The 18,310-nt window shown below is 38.1% G+C and overlaps 1 protein-coding gene across 1 annotated transcript; it reads left to right on the top strand.

Moving 5' to 3' along the window:
- Window positions 1-529: 529 nt before the first annotated feature.
- Window positions 530-12,697, top strand: actn3a (actinin alpha 3a; the record flags this gene model as incomplete). The annotated part of the gene is made up of 21 exons (XM_079405172.1): window positions 530-661; window positions 5,523-5,637; window positions 6,315-6,434; window positions 6,553-6,639; window positions 7,671-7,758; window positions 8,029-8,107; window positions 8,845-8,926; window positions 9,011-9,096; window positions 9,209-9,301; window positions 9,386-9,616; window positions 9,738-9,885; window positions 9,984-10,134; window positions 10,235-10,343; window positions 10,568-10,708; window positions 10,940-11,122; window positions 11,257-11,391; window positions 11,480-11,659; window positions 11,838-11,984; window positions 12,086-12,151; window positions 12,278-12,436; window positions 12,539-12,697. The coding sequence occupies 21 exons, from the start codon at window positions 530-532 to the stop codon at window positions 12,695-12,697; spliced, it is 2,691 nt and encodes an 896-aa protein (XP_079261298.1).
- Between the last annotated feature and the right edge of the window lie 5,613 nt (window positions 12,698-18,310).

The following is an 18,310-nucleotide window of genomic DNA, read 5'->3' as shown; positions in this document are numbered from 1 at the left end:
TTTTTTTTTTCTCATTCTTTATTTTCATGTTCAATTGATTTGCTTACATATTATAAAACTGTAAATGCATAATCATTTTAACAACCCAGGGAGATCCATTTTTGCATGTGAAGGAAACCTTACAGCTCATAGACTAAAGTTGCTTAACTCTTTCAGGGCATATGATTTTAATTATGCTGAAAGAACGTCTTGTTTACCTAATAGGCCTACTTAGACTCAATGCTCAGACTTAACCGCTGGCCATTCTGAACCGTTCTTAAATCCCGCCCATAACCTTTTAAGAAATGAAGTTGTGACCAAATACTGCAGCGGTCAGTCACTCATACTGGGTCCCGTTACTTGAGTTTGAGCACCAGCTGTCAACTCATCAGCCGGTGGGAGCAGTTACCGCGGGCAGGGGTCTGTCTTCTCTCTCCAAACCCACACGGGACTCGACTGTACGGTACGGAGCGTGTATGTTGAATTAAGAAGTAGATAATAAGGTTGTGTAGGTTGAGGGGATACCAAGCACCCCACGGAAGACGGGAAAATGACAGCGATTGAAACGCAAGTGCAGTACAGTTCTTACATGATGACTACGACTGAGGAATACATGAACCAAGCGGATGACTGGGATCGCGACCTGTTACTGGACCCGGCCTGGGAGAAGCAGCAGCGGAAGGTAAATACTCCTCATCTGTCGATTCTTGTTAAATGACTGATTGTGCATGTAAGCAACGATTTAACGTGATGAACTTGCAGATTTATTTACATCCCGTTGAGGGAACAAACTTTTTTTCTTTCTTGCTGAGTGCACTCAGTACTAGACTGAAACGCACATCATAGCTTTGTGAGTTTCAGTTTGGTTGGGACCAAGTTTAAGAAACTGACACTTTCAATGAACAGACTACAAAATATGACCTGATGGTGCATAACCTTCAAAAAAATGTTGGTCATGAAAGTCAGGATGTCAAACTAAATTGTATAGGATATGTTTGACTTAGTTTTCATTTTATGCTGATCTTTGCAACCCTGTTGTAGTTTAATGTGGTTAAACCTTGATTTGCGAAAGCTGACTAGATTAGTGTTATGTTCTATAATAGTGTTTTGACGTATTTAAAAGCATTAATGTCTTTAATGATTTAAAAAAAATCAGAGAACCATATTTGTACAGTTTTTGTATGGTTCCTTGTTTGTGAAATGTGACAGCAGTTCTAGTCAAAATAGCCTTTTAAAAAGAAAAGCTACTCAGTAAGCATTTGTTTTGGTACTTTGTATTTCAGTTACCCATAAAAATGAAATTTCAGAATGAATGTGTGTCATTTTTAATGCTCACTATAGGGTAAATTATGTGAAGTCTTGGCATAGTGGCTACATGCTGGAAGCTAAAGGGGATCTAAATAAAGCTTGAACACAGTGTTTTGCATCCAAATGTGAAGCGTTCTGTCCATGCAGAACTGCCATGCTTCACAATGCTCTTCAAAAAGACCTCACTAAGTGCTAATATCACAGCCTTCCTTGTGTTTAACCATTACTGTGCTTCATGTTATTCCTTTATGTCTACCTGCTTCGGAGAATTACTCTCGAGTCCTTAGCATCCTCGTGCTTTGGTATCTTGTTCACGTACCATTTATTAGTTCAATCCTGAGACTAGATACTTATGTGGAGACTGGAGAGTAGTTTTCTAGTGTCTGTTAACTAATGTGTCAGATCCCGCAAGGGAAGCCAAGTGGACCATTGAGTTTTGAGGAGCAAGAGATTATGAGAAATTGTATATTGTTGTTTAATTCTGTATTTATTATAAATTTCTATGTTGTGCCACACCCCCACATGTTTCATGGATCCCTTTCTTCTTTCCTTGCTTGTACAGTCATCAGTTTGAGGCATGGTGAATGTAGTCCAGGCCTAATGCAGTTACCTCCATTAGCTAAATTTCCAAAAAGTCATGAGTACGATCGAATGGCAGTTGCTATTCCAGAAGAGGTGTCCTTCTAGGGGAGCTTCTATAAACTACCTAATGAAGGCATGGGGGTAGTTTACTGTAGGAGACCAGGTCAGCCAGGTAATCTTATTTCAAGCTGTATTTGACTTCCATGGCCTTGTAAATGAGAACAATAAAAGAGGGTGGGACATATAATGGGACAATAATAATTGGTTGCAGATCATGAGTTTCTGTAGTAAATCCTGTTTACACTCAAATTAAAGGTTCCAAAAGGTAAGTGATTTTGCAGCAGTTTTTGTTTCACTAAAGAACTTTTCATTTAACTTTTTTTTTTTTTTTTCTTTTTTTCTTGGTGTAAAAAACTATAAAAAAAATTGAAAGAACGTTCTGTGTCATGGAAAGGTCCCATGGATGTTAAAGGTTCTTCATGAAACCATAGATGTCAATAAAGAATATAGGTGTCTTTGAGTCCATATTACTCATTTTGTTCTGAAAAATGGTAAAATGTTGGAGAAAGGTGCATTTAAATAGTTTATATTTCTTTGTTATGCACATTTATTTAGTGGTGAACTGGCAGCTAAATGACAGCATATAAGTCAGATGCCTAGGTTGCAGCTTTAAATACCAGGCCTTCAAATGTTAAATATCATGTTACCAGAATCCTATGTTCAGCCCTTTCACCTGAATGTGACGCAAGCCGCTCTACAACTATCTCACAGCTACATTTATTCTCTCTGTAGTTTCTATCAGTAAATATGCCGTGACCCCCTGGCCAACACATACGAAAACATCTATGTATCTTGTTAGTGTCAGTTGCAGGGGTGATATTATTTTACAGGCAGGTAGTGTTCCCATAAGTGCTGTCATTGTTAACTAAAATTAAAACCATTGAAAACATTTTTGTTGCTTTAATACAAAAAATATAGTTTGACAGTAGACTAAATTGATAATATTTACAGTACACTGTTTCAAAAATTTGTTTCAACTTAAAATAATTTGTTACCCTGCTGACTTACAATGTTTTGTTTAGTCAACTTGAAATTTTAAGATACTCAAAGTTAGTTTAAGGGACAACTGGAATATTTTAGTTGACTAAACTAAAATCTTTAAGTCAGCAGGGTAATAAATTATTTTAAGATGAAACTTTGTTTTTTTTTTTTTTTTTTTTTTATTACAGTGATTACAGCAGTTATCTACAGCCCAGTGCAGATATTTGCCCCAAACACAATGAAATATTTTACTTCTGTGAAACTTTGCTTGTTTTACTCTGGTTGAGTCTGCGTGCTGCTTGATGACACACATTTCATAAATAGTCTTCTTATCACTGTAAAAAGTGATAAGTTGACATAACTTAAAAAAATTGAGTAATAATAAAAAAGTATGTTAAGTGTGAATTGTCAGTTGTCACTTAACTTTTTTTTTTTTTTTTTTTTTTTCCAATTATTATTTACTTAATTATTTTAAGGCAACGGGTTTCCTCAATTTTTTAACTTTTTACAGTGACACTAGCACATCTTTCATAGATGTCTGGTTCACAGAATGACTTTGGATTTGGACAGTGGGTTTTGGTTCTTGTCGTAGTAGTAATGCAAACTTGTGAGAGATCCATCTATAGAACTGAAACACATCCGTAGCCATCTAAAATAGATTGAGTATAGATGCAACAGATTTACGGTAAAAAAAAAAAAACATAATTGGATAAGTTTTAAAGTATTTAAAGGCCTATAAGCTTAAGGTGGTGTCAAAAAGTTATGTTAATAAGGAAACCCTTAGTAGCTTCAGTAATTTCTTCCTGCTACTGTAAAAGAGAATGCATGATCCAGTGGAATGTGCTTGTGGCTATTCTGTCATCTGTAGAGCATAAATAATCTAGCAGCAGTTTTGATCAGTTAACAAGAGCGAGACTGTAAAACAGAATTTTCCCTCAGGTGAAATTCTTTAGTGGGTAAAACATTTGCAATAGTCTCTATTCTTAATGTTCTTTTTTTTTTCTATGTATATTCATGTTTATGTGTTTTAAAAAGGAAAAAGTTGCTCACAATTGTGTAAAAATTGGTGTAGAAACAGTTTTCACTCAGAAATTGCTAGTAAACTTCACAAATACAAAGCAATACGGGAAGTAACATTGAATTTGACATTAAATTTTAAATTAGAAGGACTGAAATAGTATTTTCTTCCATTTTTACTAATATATATATATATATATATATATATATATATATATATATATATATATATATATATATATATATATGATAGCCAAATGTGCAAATAAATTGATTAAATGTTGAAATAATATATACATACATGGATCTAAATCTGCTTTGTGCTCTGTGGCCCTTTAATTTATACAAATATACAATAACATGTAGAATATATGATCTGTGTGTTTGCATATGTCGATGTGTGAATTGTAAAGTCTTCACTTTAAACAATGCCCTGTCATGATAGCAGCGGGACTGCAGTCAGCTGACTCATTAATGCAAAGCTTTTGTACAGTATTTTGTATGTATGACAGGAATAGTTGAAGTGATGATGTAACTGGAGTGCCAATGGATGGCAAGGCTAAAATAAATCCTTGGTGATAGAGACCGTCTCTGCTGTAGTCATCACTGTACAGTATCTGACAGTAGAAACAGAACTTCAGATCAAGATTCAACTGGAATCAACAGTGTGTTGCAGCAGCACATATTTTGCAGGCTATTTTGAATAGTTGTTTGCACATCTCGATTTTTTTAATTCATTAAGTTATCATAAAATAATGAAAAAATGAAAAAAGTTTCATATTCCTGGTGCACATACTTGGGTGGCCACTAAAACAATTGCCCTTTTTATTTCTTGAATCCATGTTCTGTCATTCAGTCTCCAATTTAAAATAACACACTGTGAAGTTTATTGCTTTTGATTATAACTGTAATAAATGGCTCAGTGTCGTGGAACATCACATATTTTTTCTCGCTGTAGTGTTTTGATTGTCTGTTCCAGGAATGCTGTGCTTTCAGCTGCCGGTGTCTCATGGCTCCCCAATATAGCTTTCTTCACTCCCCCTCTCTGCCTCTCCTCCTCCTCCTCCTCATCTTCACCTCAACCTCCCAGGCTAAATTTAGTGATCTTTGGCGGGGGGTGATTTGAAGTGTGGCCACCTGCTGCAAAAGGGTCTCCGCTTCCAGACTTACATCAAATTACGTTGGGCCTTGGCATTCTTCAGTCACCTCACTCGCTCTCTGTCCCCTTCTCTCTTACGCTGGGGCTCCCAGTGAGGCATGTACAGTCGACGCTGCTTATTGATCCAACTATGTGTAGATCAGGGACAGAAACGAACCTTTGCTCAAGGCAAAAATGACACTCAAAAAAAGGAAGATATTTTAAATTTGGGGGCAAATGCCCTCAGAATTTTTTTTTTATTTTGTCTGTTTCATTTCATGTTTTTATTAATTTTTACAAAATTAATTATTTGACATAAATTATTTCACGTAAAAGGATGACATCCTCTGTGTTTCTATATGACTACATTGTGTCGCACCTTTGAACAAAATGAAACATGATGGATGGTGTGTAAATGGATGACTGCTTAAAAAGATCCATCTTTTTTTCCCTTCAGACCTTCACTGCCTGGTGCAACTCTCACCTGCGTAAGGCAGGGACACAGATCGAGAACATTGAGGAAGACTTCAGAAATGGACTCAAACTCATGCTGCTGCTGGAGGTTATCTCAGGTAAGGTTCTCACTGGATCTGTAGATGAGACTTGTGCTCAGCGACCCATATCAGTGTTCTGTTCATGTGTTACATTGACTAATATCAGCTTCGCACCTGTGGAACTGTATTTGACTGTGGTCCCTTTATTAGTTATGGGTTTGTATTCTGCATTTCCCATATGTGACCCTGGACCACAAAACCAGTTATAAGGGTTAATTTTTTTGTAATTGAGATTTATACATCATCTGAAAAGCTGAATAAATAATTGGCTGAGATACAACTATTTGAAAATCTGCAATCTGAGGGTGCAAAATATTGAGAAAATCGCCTTTAAAGTTGTGCAAATGAAGTTCTAAGCAATGTATATTACTAGTGAAATATTACGTTTTGATATTAATGGTAGGAAATTTACAAAATATCTTCATGGACATGATCTTTACTTAATATCCTAATGATTTTTGGCATTAAAGAAAAATCGATAATTTTGACCCATACAAAGTATTTTTGGCTATTGCTACAATCCAGGGTCACGTATTTCATATCTACAGCTTTCAGATTCCCAAATGTAGCTCATGTAAAGATAATGTGGCCATTATTACGCTACACTTCCCCCATTAACAGTCTCACATGAAGCAAAGGAATATTTCTATACATGTCCTTATGGTATGATTTGGTGTGTCTGTATGTTATATCAGGTGAGAGACTCCCTAAACCAGACAAAGGCAAAATGCGTTTCCACAAAATCGCCAATGTAAACAAGGCCCTGGATTTTATCAGCAGCAAGGGAGTGAAACTGGTCTCCATCGGTGCTGAAGGTGAGGCTTTACAAACCTCTTCTGCTTCAGTTTCTCTAATATAAGCACCTTAAGCCACTTTATTCTTCTCCTTTTCCCTTTTCATAACTGTTTTTTTTCTGGCTGTTCTGACTTGCAGAGATTGTGGATGGTAATGTGAAAATGACCCTCGGTATGATCTGGACCATCATCCTGCGCTTTGCAATCCAGGACATCTCAGTGGAGGGTGAGAGGCTCCAAACATCTGACACATTAGCACCTCTGCAGAGTAGTGTTTTTTCAAGGTCCACTAATCTTTTATGTCATGCTGGTTGGTGTGAAAGCTGAGTTGAACTTGTATTGACACCTAGAGGTGTAGATGAAGCATCACAGGAAGGTTTTTAGTTTCCAGTGCCATTGTAGAAGCTATTTTTATTTAGTTATTAGTATTTGGTTTAGTGTTAGTAAATTTACACCTGCTCGACACCACACAGACATAGGTCTATATAACACTATATACCATAAAATTGATTAAATTATTGTGATGCAAAATGAAGCTTTGCAATGCATCAAGGCTTTTTTTTACATCCTGCAACATTAGTTTTTTTCATTTTGTTGTTTTAATGGTATTTATTTTAGTGCAATACACTCATAGGAATTAAATAAAGTTCATAAATTGAATCTGTCCTTTTAACTATGCCTGTATTTGCCTTATTTCATAGGTACATTTTATTTTGGATTTACACTGTATTGGTTAAATATTTATTGGTTAAAAATAAATATATGAATATATGAATAAAATAAGGAAAATTGGCCTGGGTGTCAGGATTCTCGTGGTGTTCAGACAAACAATGCTTTGAATGTCATCGATAGCATGCTTTTGGCAAAACGAATCAAGCTGCAATACATTTAATGTGAATTGTGTTTTTTGACAAGCTTTGGAGTTTTGGTGTCGAATGTAATATCACTAATAACTTCTTTGATAAAATTATTGAAAACAGCCGCATAGCCCGTATTTCTTTTTATTATACATTACTATTATTCTGAGCACCAGTAGTAAGCCTATTTGTTTGCAAGCTTAACAATTTAATGAAATTCATGGGTGGGGATTATGCTAATTATGAATGTGCATGCAAGTGTTCATTAACATGCACACATTTAAATAACAACTCTGAGCAAGTTTCATGAAGGAGGTCAATTGAGCATACCTTTGAATTGATTCGGCATCATATTTTGTATAGTCAGTGAAACTGATCTGCTGACCTTTTTTCCTCACAGAGACCTCTGCTAAGGAGGGCTTGCTGCTGTGGTGTCAGAGGAAGACTGCCCCCTACAGGAATGTCAACGTGCAAAACTTCCACATCAGGTGATTTCTGCATCACTCCTGTTGAGAGAACAGCATGTTGGCTTCATTTCACAATCTTTTACTCTGTTTAACCGTTTACGGCTCCTGTCGCACATGTGTACATTATCTCTCTTTAAAAGCCATCCTTCTCATTATCCATCATGCTTCACATACTTCTAAACTCTCCCATAGAGTCTCTGCAAAACACTCATCGTTTTGTTAATCATTTCCAACTTTCTTTTCTTGTTCTTTCTCCCTGTGTTCTTCCTTTGCTTGTGGTCTGTGTCTTAGTTGGAAGGATGGCCTGGCTCTCTGTGCCCTCATCCACAGACACAGACCTGACCTCATCGACTACTCCAAACTGCGCAAGGTGCCATCGCCCTGTTTCTCATAGTGCATCTCTGCCTTCTTTTTGTTCATTTGCTATCTGTCCATTCATCTGTTATGTTTCAGTAAAAACTCACCTTTTCCCTTACACTATACCTGTCATCGTAGTCCTGTTGCAACTAACTTTGTCTCTTTGGCTGTGAATGCACAGTTCTTAAGTGGAAAAAAGTCTCATTTCATTTGTTTTCTTTACCTTTATGATGTTATTGCCACCCGACTAACAAAATAGCAAGTACTACCTTGTTTATTGGTTATCTTACCATGGTAATACCGTGTTGCTTTTTTAACATGTATTATGGCTTTACAATGATTTTAATATCATGGTATTCCCTTGAAATATTTTAGAGTACCATGTAATGTATCATGGTACATAAATATGATAATCACGGTATAAATCATGATATATATCAAAGGGCTATTATATTATCACCTAGCACAGAACTTCTTTGTAAATATTTTAACTGAATTTATTTATTATTTCTTAGACATGAATTCAAATTTTGCTTGTTTTATTATAATGTTCTGCAGCATATAAAATAGCATGCGTCACATTCAAGCGTGGTGATTATGAAGTGTATGGGTATGAACAATATCTTTCCATGATGAATGGTATATGGTTAACTGCCTTTTCTAGCAACTTTCAGTTGTAGACTGTGGAAAAATGTTTCTTTATTTACCTTTTTTCATTGAGTTTCTTCCTGGCTATGTCTGCCCTTGCAGGATGACCCTATTGGCAACCTCAACACTGCTTTTGAGGTAGCAGAGAAATACCTTGACATCCCTAAAATGCTTGATGCAGATGGTATGAACTCTTTGAGAATCCAGTGTGATATGTTTCACAAATAAAATGGTTTCAGGAACTGTTTTATGTTTGTCTCCATATCAGACATTGTGAACACTCCGAAACCTGATGAGAAGGCTATCATGACCTATGTGTCATGTTTCTACCATGCTTTCGCTGGAGCAGAGCAGGTAAGGGAGTTCTTCTGGAGATGAACATCTGTAAAGGAAGGAGAGTTGCTCCTTTTTAGAATGTAATTGCCCACCTTGTTTCCCCTTTGTAATCAGTCACACTGTCCTCCAGGCTGAGACAGCAGCTAACAGGATCTGCAAAGTGCTGGCCGTGAACCAGGAAAATGAGAAGCTGATGGAAGAATATGAGAAACTGGCCAGCGAGGTAAGAAAACTGAAATTATCTTTTAGATGGACAATGTTTTGTTGATTTGCTGAGTCTTGGTTCTCCCCATGGTTTTGACCTTAGCTTCTGGAGTGGATCTGTAGGACCATCCCCTGGTTGGAGAACCGCGTGGCAGAGCAGACCATGCATGCCATGCAGCAGAAACTAGAGGATTTCAGGGATTACCGTCGTGTGCATAAGCCACCCAAGGTTCAGGAGAAGTGTCAGCTGGAGATCAACTTTAACACCCTACAGACCAAGCTGAGGCTCAGCAACAGGCCTGCCTTCATGCCCTCTGAGGGCAAAATGGTTTCAGTATGTACTGCTCATTTTCTCATTTTCAACATTTGTATACAGGGTAAATTATCTTGGCTTTCGATTACCCCACAGAGAGAGTTAAAAGTAAGTAAGTTCTACCTGGGCTCCTCTCCTGCAGGACATTGCCAATGCCTGGAAGGGTCTGGAGCAGGTAGAGAAGGGTTACGAGGAGTGGCTGCTCACAGAAATCCGTCGTCTGGAGAGACTGGACCACCTGGCCGAGAAGTTTAAGCAGAAGTCTACCTTGCACGAATCATGGACCACAGGTATTAATCACTACCTCTCTGAACTTAGTCAGCCATTGTCACTCTACTCTGAGAACTGACATATTCCTTCTCATTGCGTTTTGTAATGTTCAACACAGGAAAAGAGGAGCTGCTATCTCAGAAAGACTATGAGTCAGCCTTTCTAATGGAGATCCGTGCTATGATGAGGAAACACGAGGCCTTTGAGAGTGACCTGGCTGCTCACCAGGACAGAGTGGAGCAGATTGCTGCCATTGCACAGGAGCTCAAGTAAGATAGATGCACCTCAGCTCACTTGAAATACAAAGAGTACTTTCTTATAGTTTACAGTAGGTAATTGTAATGATTATAAAGATGTGCTGCTCTTTAGTGAACTGGACTATTATGATGCTGCTACCATCAATGCCCGATGCCAGGGCATCTGTGACCAGTGGGACAACCTGGGCACCCTGACCCAGAAAAGGAGAGAATCACTGGAGGTACATGCATATGACAACATCTTGGTTGTTACGGTATAGCTGTCCTCCTCAATTGTCTAAATCTACACTTGAATTGAGAATGTGGTTAAACTAATGTAGATTCCACTTCCACAAACATTAAGACTCTTTTGCACATTTAGCCAATGAAGAGTAGGATTAAATATACAATTTACAGTAGATAAAGTATGTGAGGTCACTGTGATCTTTGTCTTTCGTTGCCATAGCGTGTGGAGAAGCTTTGGGAGACAATTGACCAGTTGTACCTGGAGTTCGCCAAGCGGGCAGCTCCCTTCAACAACTGGATGGATGGAGCTATGGAAGATCTGCAAGACATGTTCATTGTTCACAGTATTGAGGAGATTCAGGTAAAAGACAAACACTGAATGCCTGAAGGAGTGCTTATCTTTTTCAATGACATTGCAAACTGGCTTTAGCATCTTATCAGTCTGTTATGTGAGAAGGATGTTGGTGGTGTTCTTCTGTAATAGACTGGAACATTTCCTGGAACATTTTTTGTACCATCTTTCAATTGTCTCCTTACTCACCATGTCTTAACGTCATTTTGTTCTGTCCTGATATTTTCTGCTATTCCTTAGAGTTTGATCACAGCCCATGACCAATTCAAGGCCACCCTACCAGAAGCTGATAAAGAACGCATGGCCATCATGGGCATTCATAACGAGATCCTGAAGATAGCTCAGACATATGGGATCAAGGTAGTGGGCGAGAATCCCTACACTGTCCTTTCTCCTCAGGAGATTAGCAACAAATGGGAAGCTGTAAGTACTTTACAATCTTTATTTTACCATTTCAGCTTAATCAGCAAGATGGCTCAATGTATTGTGTTCTTTGAGCTAGGAGATGTCCTTTCCCACTTCTTCACTGAGGAATGTTGCTTCCTTCCTAACAACAGGTGAAGCAACTGGTCCCAATGCGTGACCAGATATTGCAGGAGGAAGTAGCCAGGCAGCAGTCCAATGAGAGGCTGAGACGCCAGTTTGCTGCTCAGGCCAATATCATTGGACCCTGGATTCAGACCAAGATGGAGGTGTTTCACCGTACAACTCACTCACAGTAGCTACATGTCACATGCTATGAAAAAACTAAAATTACTAAGTCTTCCTCTTGTTCAACAGGAAATCAGCCATGTGTCAATTGATATTTCCGGTTCTCTAGAGGAACAGATGAGCAATCTGAAAACATATGAGCAGAACATCATTAATTACAAATCCAATATTGACAAACTGGAAGGAGACCATCAGCTCAGCCAGGAGGGTCTTATCTTTGACAACAAGCACACCAACTACACTATGGAGGTATTGACAATCAGCTATTTTCTGTTCATTCTGAAATGTATTTCCTCTTTGAAATTTAAATGCCATTAAGGTAAGGTGTCTTGCACAATTAGACTTCTAAGTCCCTTTAATCTCACCTTCCATATAAGACATGATTCCTATTTTCTAATTCTTTTAATTATCTAATTATCTATTTTAGCATGTGCGTGTGGGATGGGAGCAGCTCCTCACTACTATCGCCCGCACGATCAACGAGGTTGAGAACCAGATCCTGACCCGTGACACCAAGGGCATCAGCCAGGAGCAGCTGAACGAATTCAGAGCCTCCTTCAACCACTTTGACCGGGTTAGCAATACATGGAGTCTTTGGTTTCATCTTTAAATAAGCAAAGTTCTGCAACTTTACCCAAACTGTAGAGTAAACATGTTCTTTTTTTATATTTGCAGAAGAGGAATGGCATGATGGATCCTGATGACTTCCGTGCTTGCCTAATTTCTATGGGTTATGATCTGGTGAGTGCATTTAGTCCTGGTCAGAGTATGACTCTCACTGCTTTTTTCTTTGCGTTACAATAATACAGAAACACAAGGATGCAAAATCTACTTTCTTTTACATGAACACTTCCATAATTTTTTTAGGGTGAAGTTGAATTTGCACGCATTATGACTCTGGTGGACCCCAACAACACAGGAGTTGTCACCTTCCAGGCCTTTATTGACTTCATGACCAGGGAGACTGCCGAGACAGACACTGTTGAGCAGGTCATGGCCTCCTTCAAGATCCTGGCTTCTGACAAGGTAATTACAAACTAAGAACAACTAAAAGAACCTATAGGAAAATCTGCTAAACATGGCTCCTGTTGTCTAAGTACTATTTTTTTTTTTTACTGTGTTCTGCAGACATACATTACAGTGGAAGAGCTGAGGAGGGAGCTGCCCCCAGAACAAGCTGAATACTGTATCAGCCGCATGACCAAGTACATTGGTGGTGATGCTCCCCCAGGTGCCCTTGATTATATATCCTTCTCCAGTGCCCTGTATGGAGAGAGCGACTTGTAAAGCCCTTCCTGACATGTACACCACCCACAACATCCCCTACACCCTACTCCTAAATTCACGAAACTCTTAAATGTCTAACTCCAGGAACAATGTCAGATGTAATGGACAGCTTTGCTGCAGTGATTTAGTCCTGTACGTCACCAGTTGATATCCCGTGACACCCATCAGTTGCTGTCTGATCTTGTTAGTGGTCCATCTCTTATGTTGGGAAAAATTGTCTCATGCCAGTAGTGGTTGAAGAGTACAAAAACCTGACAGAATATCATTCTTTACACTGGCACTGTTAATAAGAGACATCTGCTCTCCCTTCATACAAATGGCTTACATTTTGAATTTAGAAGGAAGAAAAATAAATTACCCTAAAAAATATCATATATTGTGTATTTTGTTAATCTAAGCATATATATATATATATATATATATATATATATATATATATATATATATATATATATATATAAACTTAGAGTGTTAGTTGAGTGCTTAGTGTATTCATTGGTCTAGAGTGCTAAAGTGGAATAATTTGCCATTACTCATATAATCTAACAGTGATGTTTTGAAAACAAGTAAGCTGATGTTAAACCCACAAAATTCCGCAAGGCAACGGCAAATCTAACCTGTTCCTGGGAGTGGTTTCTGCAGTTACTTACAGGTTGAAGATGAAGTGCATAAAACATTTGCAAAAAAAAAAAAACTGTGTAAATAACAAATAAAACAAAAAATAAAAAAAGCATACAAAATGTAAAAGATAAATAGATGGATGCACCTAAAAACACACACACACACATACATATATATAATTAATAAAAAATAATTAAAAAATATAAAACCACACCAAATGTAAAAACATACATATGTAATTTCATGTAAAAAAAAAAATTGATTACAAATGAAAGAAACTTAAATAGACAATGCCAAACTAGGAAATGACACACAGGTGGAAGAAATTAGCTCATAATGAGCACAAGCAAAGGATAATGGGAAATGTAGTCCATGACATAATGGTAAAGGACTTGGGAGGAGTGCCCTCTGGAGGAGCTCATGGGCACTCTCACTGGAGTTCGTGACAGACAGGCTCTGACAAGACTCGCGCACTGAAGACTAGAAGTGAGACTTCTGCCAATCCAGTCCATCACATTGAAGACAATGAATGAACACAAAGGTACGAAGATGTTATCTATAAGAGATCAATAAGAAAAATTATGAAAATCACAGTGCTTTGACTAACATAAAGCATGAGCTAGACAGCTTGTACAGACTCCCTTTTGCTGCCAAATAAGGCAGAAGGTTTTGTATAATTGCTGGAAAAATGGACAGTGTGATGGCAAACACGCATGTCATACATAAACCCATCACCCAAATCTATAATAAATTAAATCCAACTATGCACTTACTAATTTTTAAAAAATACATTGAGTGAATTTTTCCTATTGGTGGGTAAATAAACAGAAAAGACATTTGCTATAGGCTACTTTTTTTGAAGACCTGTGACAGAGTTGACCTCCTCAGTGGGTTCTGTTTGAGCTCATTCAGCTTTTTACATGCTTCAGGTTCACCTTCAGTGTCATCAGATCCATTGTCAAAATTATTTAACTTCGCTCCAACAATCTCTGTAGCAACAAGAAAAGCAAAATTCATGATTTAGAAGAACCAACAGTGAGTGGCTTTGCTGGAATTTGTGTAATTTGTCCAACCAATGGAAAAACATACAATGTGACGTACCAGAACTATTTGCTGATGGCTATTTCATTGTAGTTTTAGTGGACACATTTTCCAAAATAAATTGGGCAAATCTCTATAATAGATATAACAAGGAATTTCATTTTGTACAAAATCAGATATAATTACAATGCTGTCTTTAAATATTCTCCAGCCTTTGTTGATGAGTTCACTGAACTATTAGCAATGATTTCCTCAGAGTTTGACTGTTTTGCTATTGCAGGGGATCTGCTACTGTCAGGCATTCACATGGATAATGCAGAAATCAAAACTACAAAAGAAATTATAACTGTTTTCAACACTTTTTACCTGAGTCAGCATGTGCACGGACCCACACACAATCGTGGACACACTCTAGATTTACTCATCAGTAGAGGTCTAAACATCTCATCCATTGTAATTAAGGATGTAGCACTATCTGATCACTTCTGTATTTTCTTTGATATATTGATCTCAGTCACCACTGAATCTAGATCTGTCTCTATCAGTAAGAGATGCATTAAAGAGAACACTAGTGCGCTATTTATGAAGGCAATATCATTAACACCAAGCATTTCTGCAGACCCTGTTGATCTTCTCCTGGAGTTATTTAACTCAAAAGTTAAGAATATTATTGATGATATTGCTCCGATAAAGGTCAGCAAGAAGACTGGCAGACAAAAATCAGTTTGGAGAAAATCAACAGCAGTTCAGAGCATGAAAAGACAATGCAGAAAAGCTGAGCGGATGTGGCGGAAGACGAAACTCGAAATTCACTATAGCATCTATAAAGACAGCCTTCATGCTTTCAATGTGGAACTAGCCACAGCTAGACAGACTTTCTTTTCAAACCTTATAAATAGTAACTTAAACAACACTCGTACTCTTTTTGCGACTGTTGAGAGACTGACAAACCCCCCAAGTCAGATTCCCAGTGAAATGCTCTCCGACAGCAAATGCAATGAGTTTGCTTCCTTCTTTTCTGAGAAGATCAATAATATCAGAAAGGAGATTGGCACATCCTCAAGTCATGCAGAGGTCACACAGATTCGACCGCAATTTCAAAAAGAAGTGACTGTGTGTTTTTAAAAAAAATGATACAATTTTGGAAGAAATAGTACAGCACCTTAAATCTTCAACCTGCTATCTTGACACACTTCCCACATCCTTTTTCAAAAATGTGCTTAACTGTTTAGAAGCTGATCTCTTAGAAGTAGTGAACGCCTCACTTCTTTCTGGGACTTTTCCAAACTCCCTTAAAACTGCAGTTGTTAAGCCCCTTCTGAAAAAGCGCAATCTTGATAACACCATGCTGAGCAACTATAGACCCATATCAAATCTTCCATTCATAGGTAAGATTATTGAAAAGGTAGTTTTTAATCAGCTGAACAACTACTTAAACTCAAATGGATACCTGGACAATTTTCAATCTGGTTTCCGAGCACATCACAGCACAGAGACAGCACTCATTAAGATAATAAATGATATTCGCTTCAATTCTGATTCTGGCAAAATATCAGTGCTGGTACTACTAGATCTTAGTGCTGCGTTTGACACTGTCGATCATAACATACTTCTAGAGAGACTGGAAAACTGGGTCGGGCTTTCTGGGATGGCACTCAAATGGTTCAGGTCATACTTAGAAGGGAGAGGATATTATGTGAGTATAGGAGAGCATAAGTCTAAGTGGACGGCCATGACATGTGGCGTCCCACAAGGCTCAATTCTCGCACCGCTCTTGTTTAGCCTGTATATGCTCCCACTAAGTCAGATAATGAGGAAGAACCAAATTGCCTATCACAGCTATGCTGATGATACCCAGATTTACCTAGCCTTATCTCCAAATGACTACAGCCCCATTGACTCCCTCTGCCAATGCATTGATGAAATTAACAGTTGGATGTGCCAGAACCTTCTTCAGTTAAACAAGGAGAAAACTGAAGTCATTGCATTTGGAAACAAAGATGAAGTTCTCAAGGTGAATGCATACCTTGACTCTAGGGGTCAAACAACTAAAAATCAAGTCAGAAATCTTGGGGTGATTCTGGAGACAGACCTTAGTTTCAGTAGTCATGTCAAAGCAGTAACTAAATCAGCATACTATCATCTCAAAAACATTGCAAGAATTAGATGTTTTGTTTCCAGTCAAGACTTGGAGAAACTTGTTCATGCCTTTAGCACCAGCAGGGTGGATTACTGTAATGGTCTCCTCACCGGCCTTCCCAAGAAGACCATTAGACAACTGCAGCTCATCCAGAATGCTGCTGCCAGGATTCTGACTAGAACCAGAAAATCTGAGCATATCACACCAGTCCTCAGGTCCTTACACTGGCTTCCAGTTACATTTAGGATTGATTTTAAAGTACTTTTACTTGATTATAAGTCACTCAATGGCCCAGGACCTAAATATATTGCTGATATGCTCACTGAATATAAACTGAACAGACCACTCAGATCATTAGGATCGAGTCAGTTAGAAATACCAAGGGTTCACACAAAACAAGGGGAGTCTGCTTTTAGCTATTATGCGGCCCGCAGTTGGAACCAGCTTCCAGAAGAGATCAGATGTGCTAAAACATTAGCCACATTTAAATCAAGACTCAAAACTCATCTGTTTAACTGTGCATTTGTTGAATGAGCACTGTGCTATATGTCCGAACTGACTGCAATGAATTTTAAGTATAATCATTTTCTTTAAATTTATTTTAAATCAATTTCTATATCATTTTAAAATTCCTTGTTTTTATTATTTTTATTTCCATGTTTTTGTTGATTTTTAATGTGTATTTCACTTTCTTTTATGTAAAGCACTTTGAATTACCACTGTGTATGAAATGTGCTATATAAATAAACTTGCCTTGCCTGTCTTGCTAATAATGTACTATTTTCATACAATTTATACAGTAAAAAAAAAAGAAAAAGTAAATGCTTTTGTTAATGACAAGTAAAAAGAAATCATAATGTCCGGTGGCAGCTACCAGATGCAGAAGTAGGAGGTAACAGCATAAAGTAAGTAGAGTGGCCAGCTGTTGAGTCTTAAGTAATACCTAGTGCTGGCGCTAGAGGCGCTAAGTAGGAGAAAAGGTAGAAGGAGGAGAGTTAGAAAAAGAAGAGAGTATGTATAGCGTGCAGATGTGAAGTGCTGTTCAGAATAAATAAAAGCCTCGGAATAGAGATACGGTGTCGTGCTGCTTTTAGAGATCTAACACCAGCACAGGGGGTTATGAATTATCCCAGGGCAGAACTCTCTGAATGGATTTCAATTAAAGATTGCAAAAAACACATCTGTCAGAATAAATGGGTTTTTCCTCAGATTGCTAGTAAAAAGTACTAACATTTATTTAGGTAAAAAAAAGGTATGGTGTGAAGTAGACACTGAAAAGACACTGAACTGTGAAATGAAGCACTGAGGCTTTGGTAGTCTCCAGACTTGGATCAGACTGGAGCAAATTTTGGAACTGAAATTGACCTATAATTGAACTTAGGGGCTGGAACATGCTCAGGACTGGACTCTGGGAATGAAACAGACTCAATGGCTGATACTGACTCTGGAGCAGGTTTCACTGAGACAGATGGAATGGACTCATTATTTTGTTTATTTTGTAGGAATTCTGGACATGAGCACTGCACAGTGGAAACTTTCTTAAGAGCTGTCCTGATGGATGTGATAGGTGGGTCTGCAAGGTCTGCCACCAGGTCCATGCTGATTGAGACACCACCTGTCAGGCCTGTCAGGCAATGTCTCTCTGTCAGCTATGTCGGAAGGTTCAGAGTTCAGTGGTGCGTGGGGTAAGAGAGGGGAGGGGGGGGCAAGGTCGGGAGGGAGTTCAGCTTCCTGACAGCCTGATAGATGAAGCTGTCCTTCAATCTGCTGGTCCTGGCCTGGAGACTCTGCAGTCTGAAGAAGCTGTGTGT

This window comes from Barbus barbus (assembly GCF_936440315.1).
Source record: "Barbus barbus genome assembly, chromosome: 43".
Classification (NCBI taxonomy): domain Eukaryota; kingdom Metazoa; phylum Chordata; class Actinopteri; order Cypriniformes; family Cyprinidae; genus Barbus; species Barbus barbus.
The sequence above is the reverse complement of the archived record's forward strand: the minus strand, read 5'-3'. Positions and strand labels throughout refer to the sequence as shown.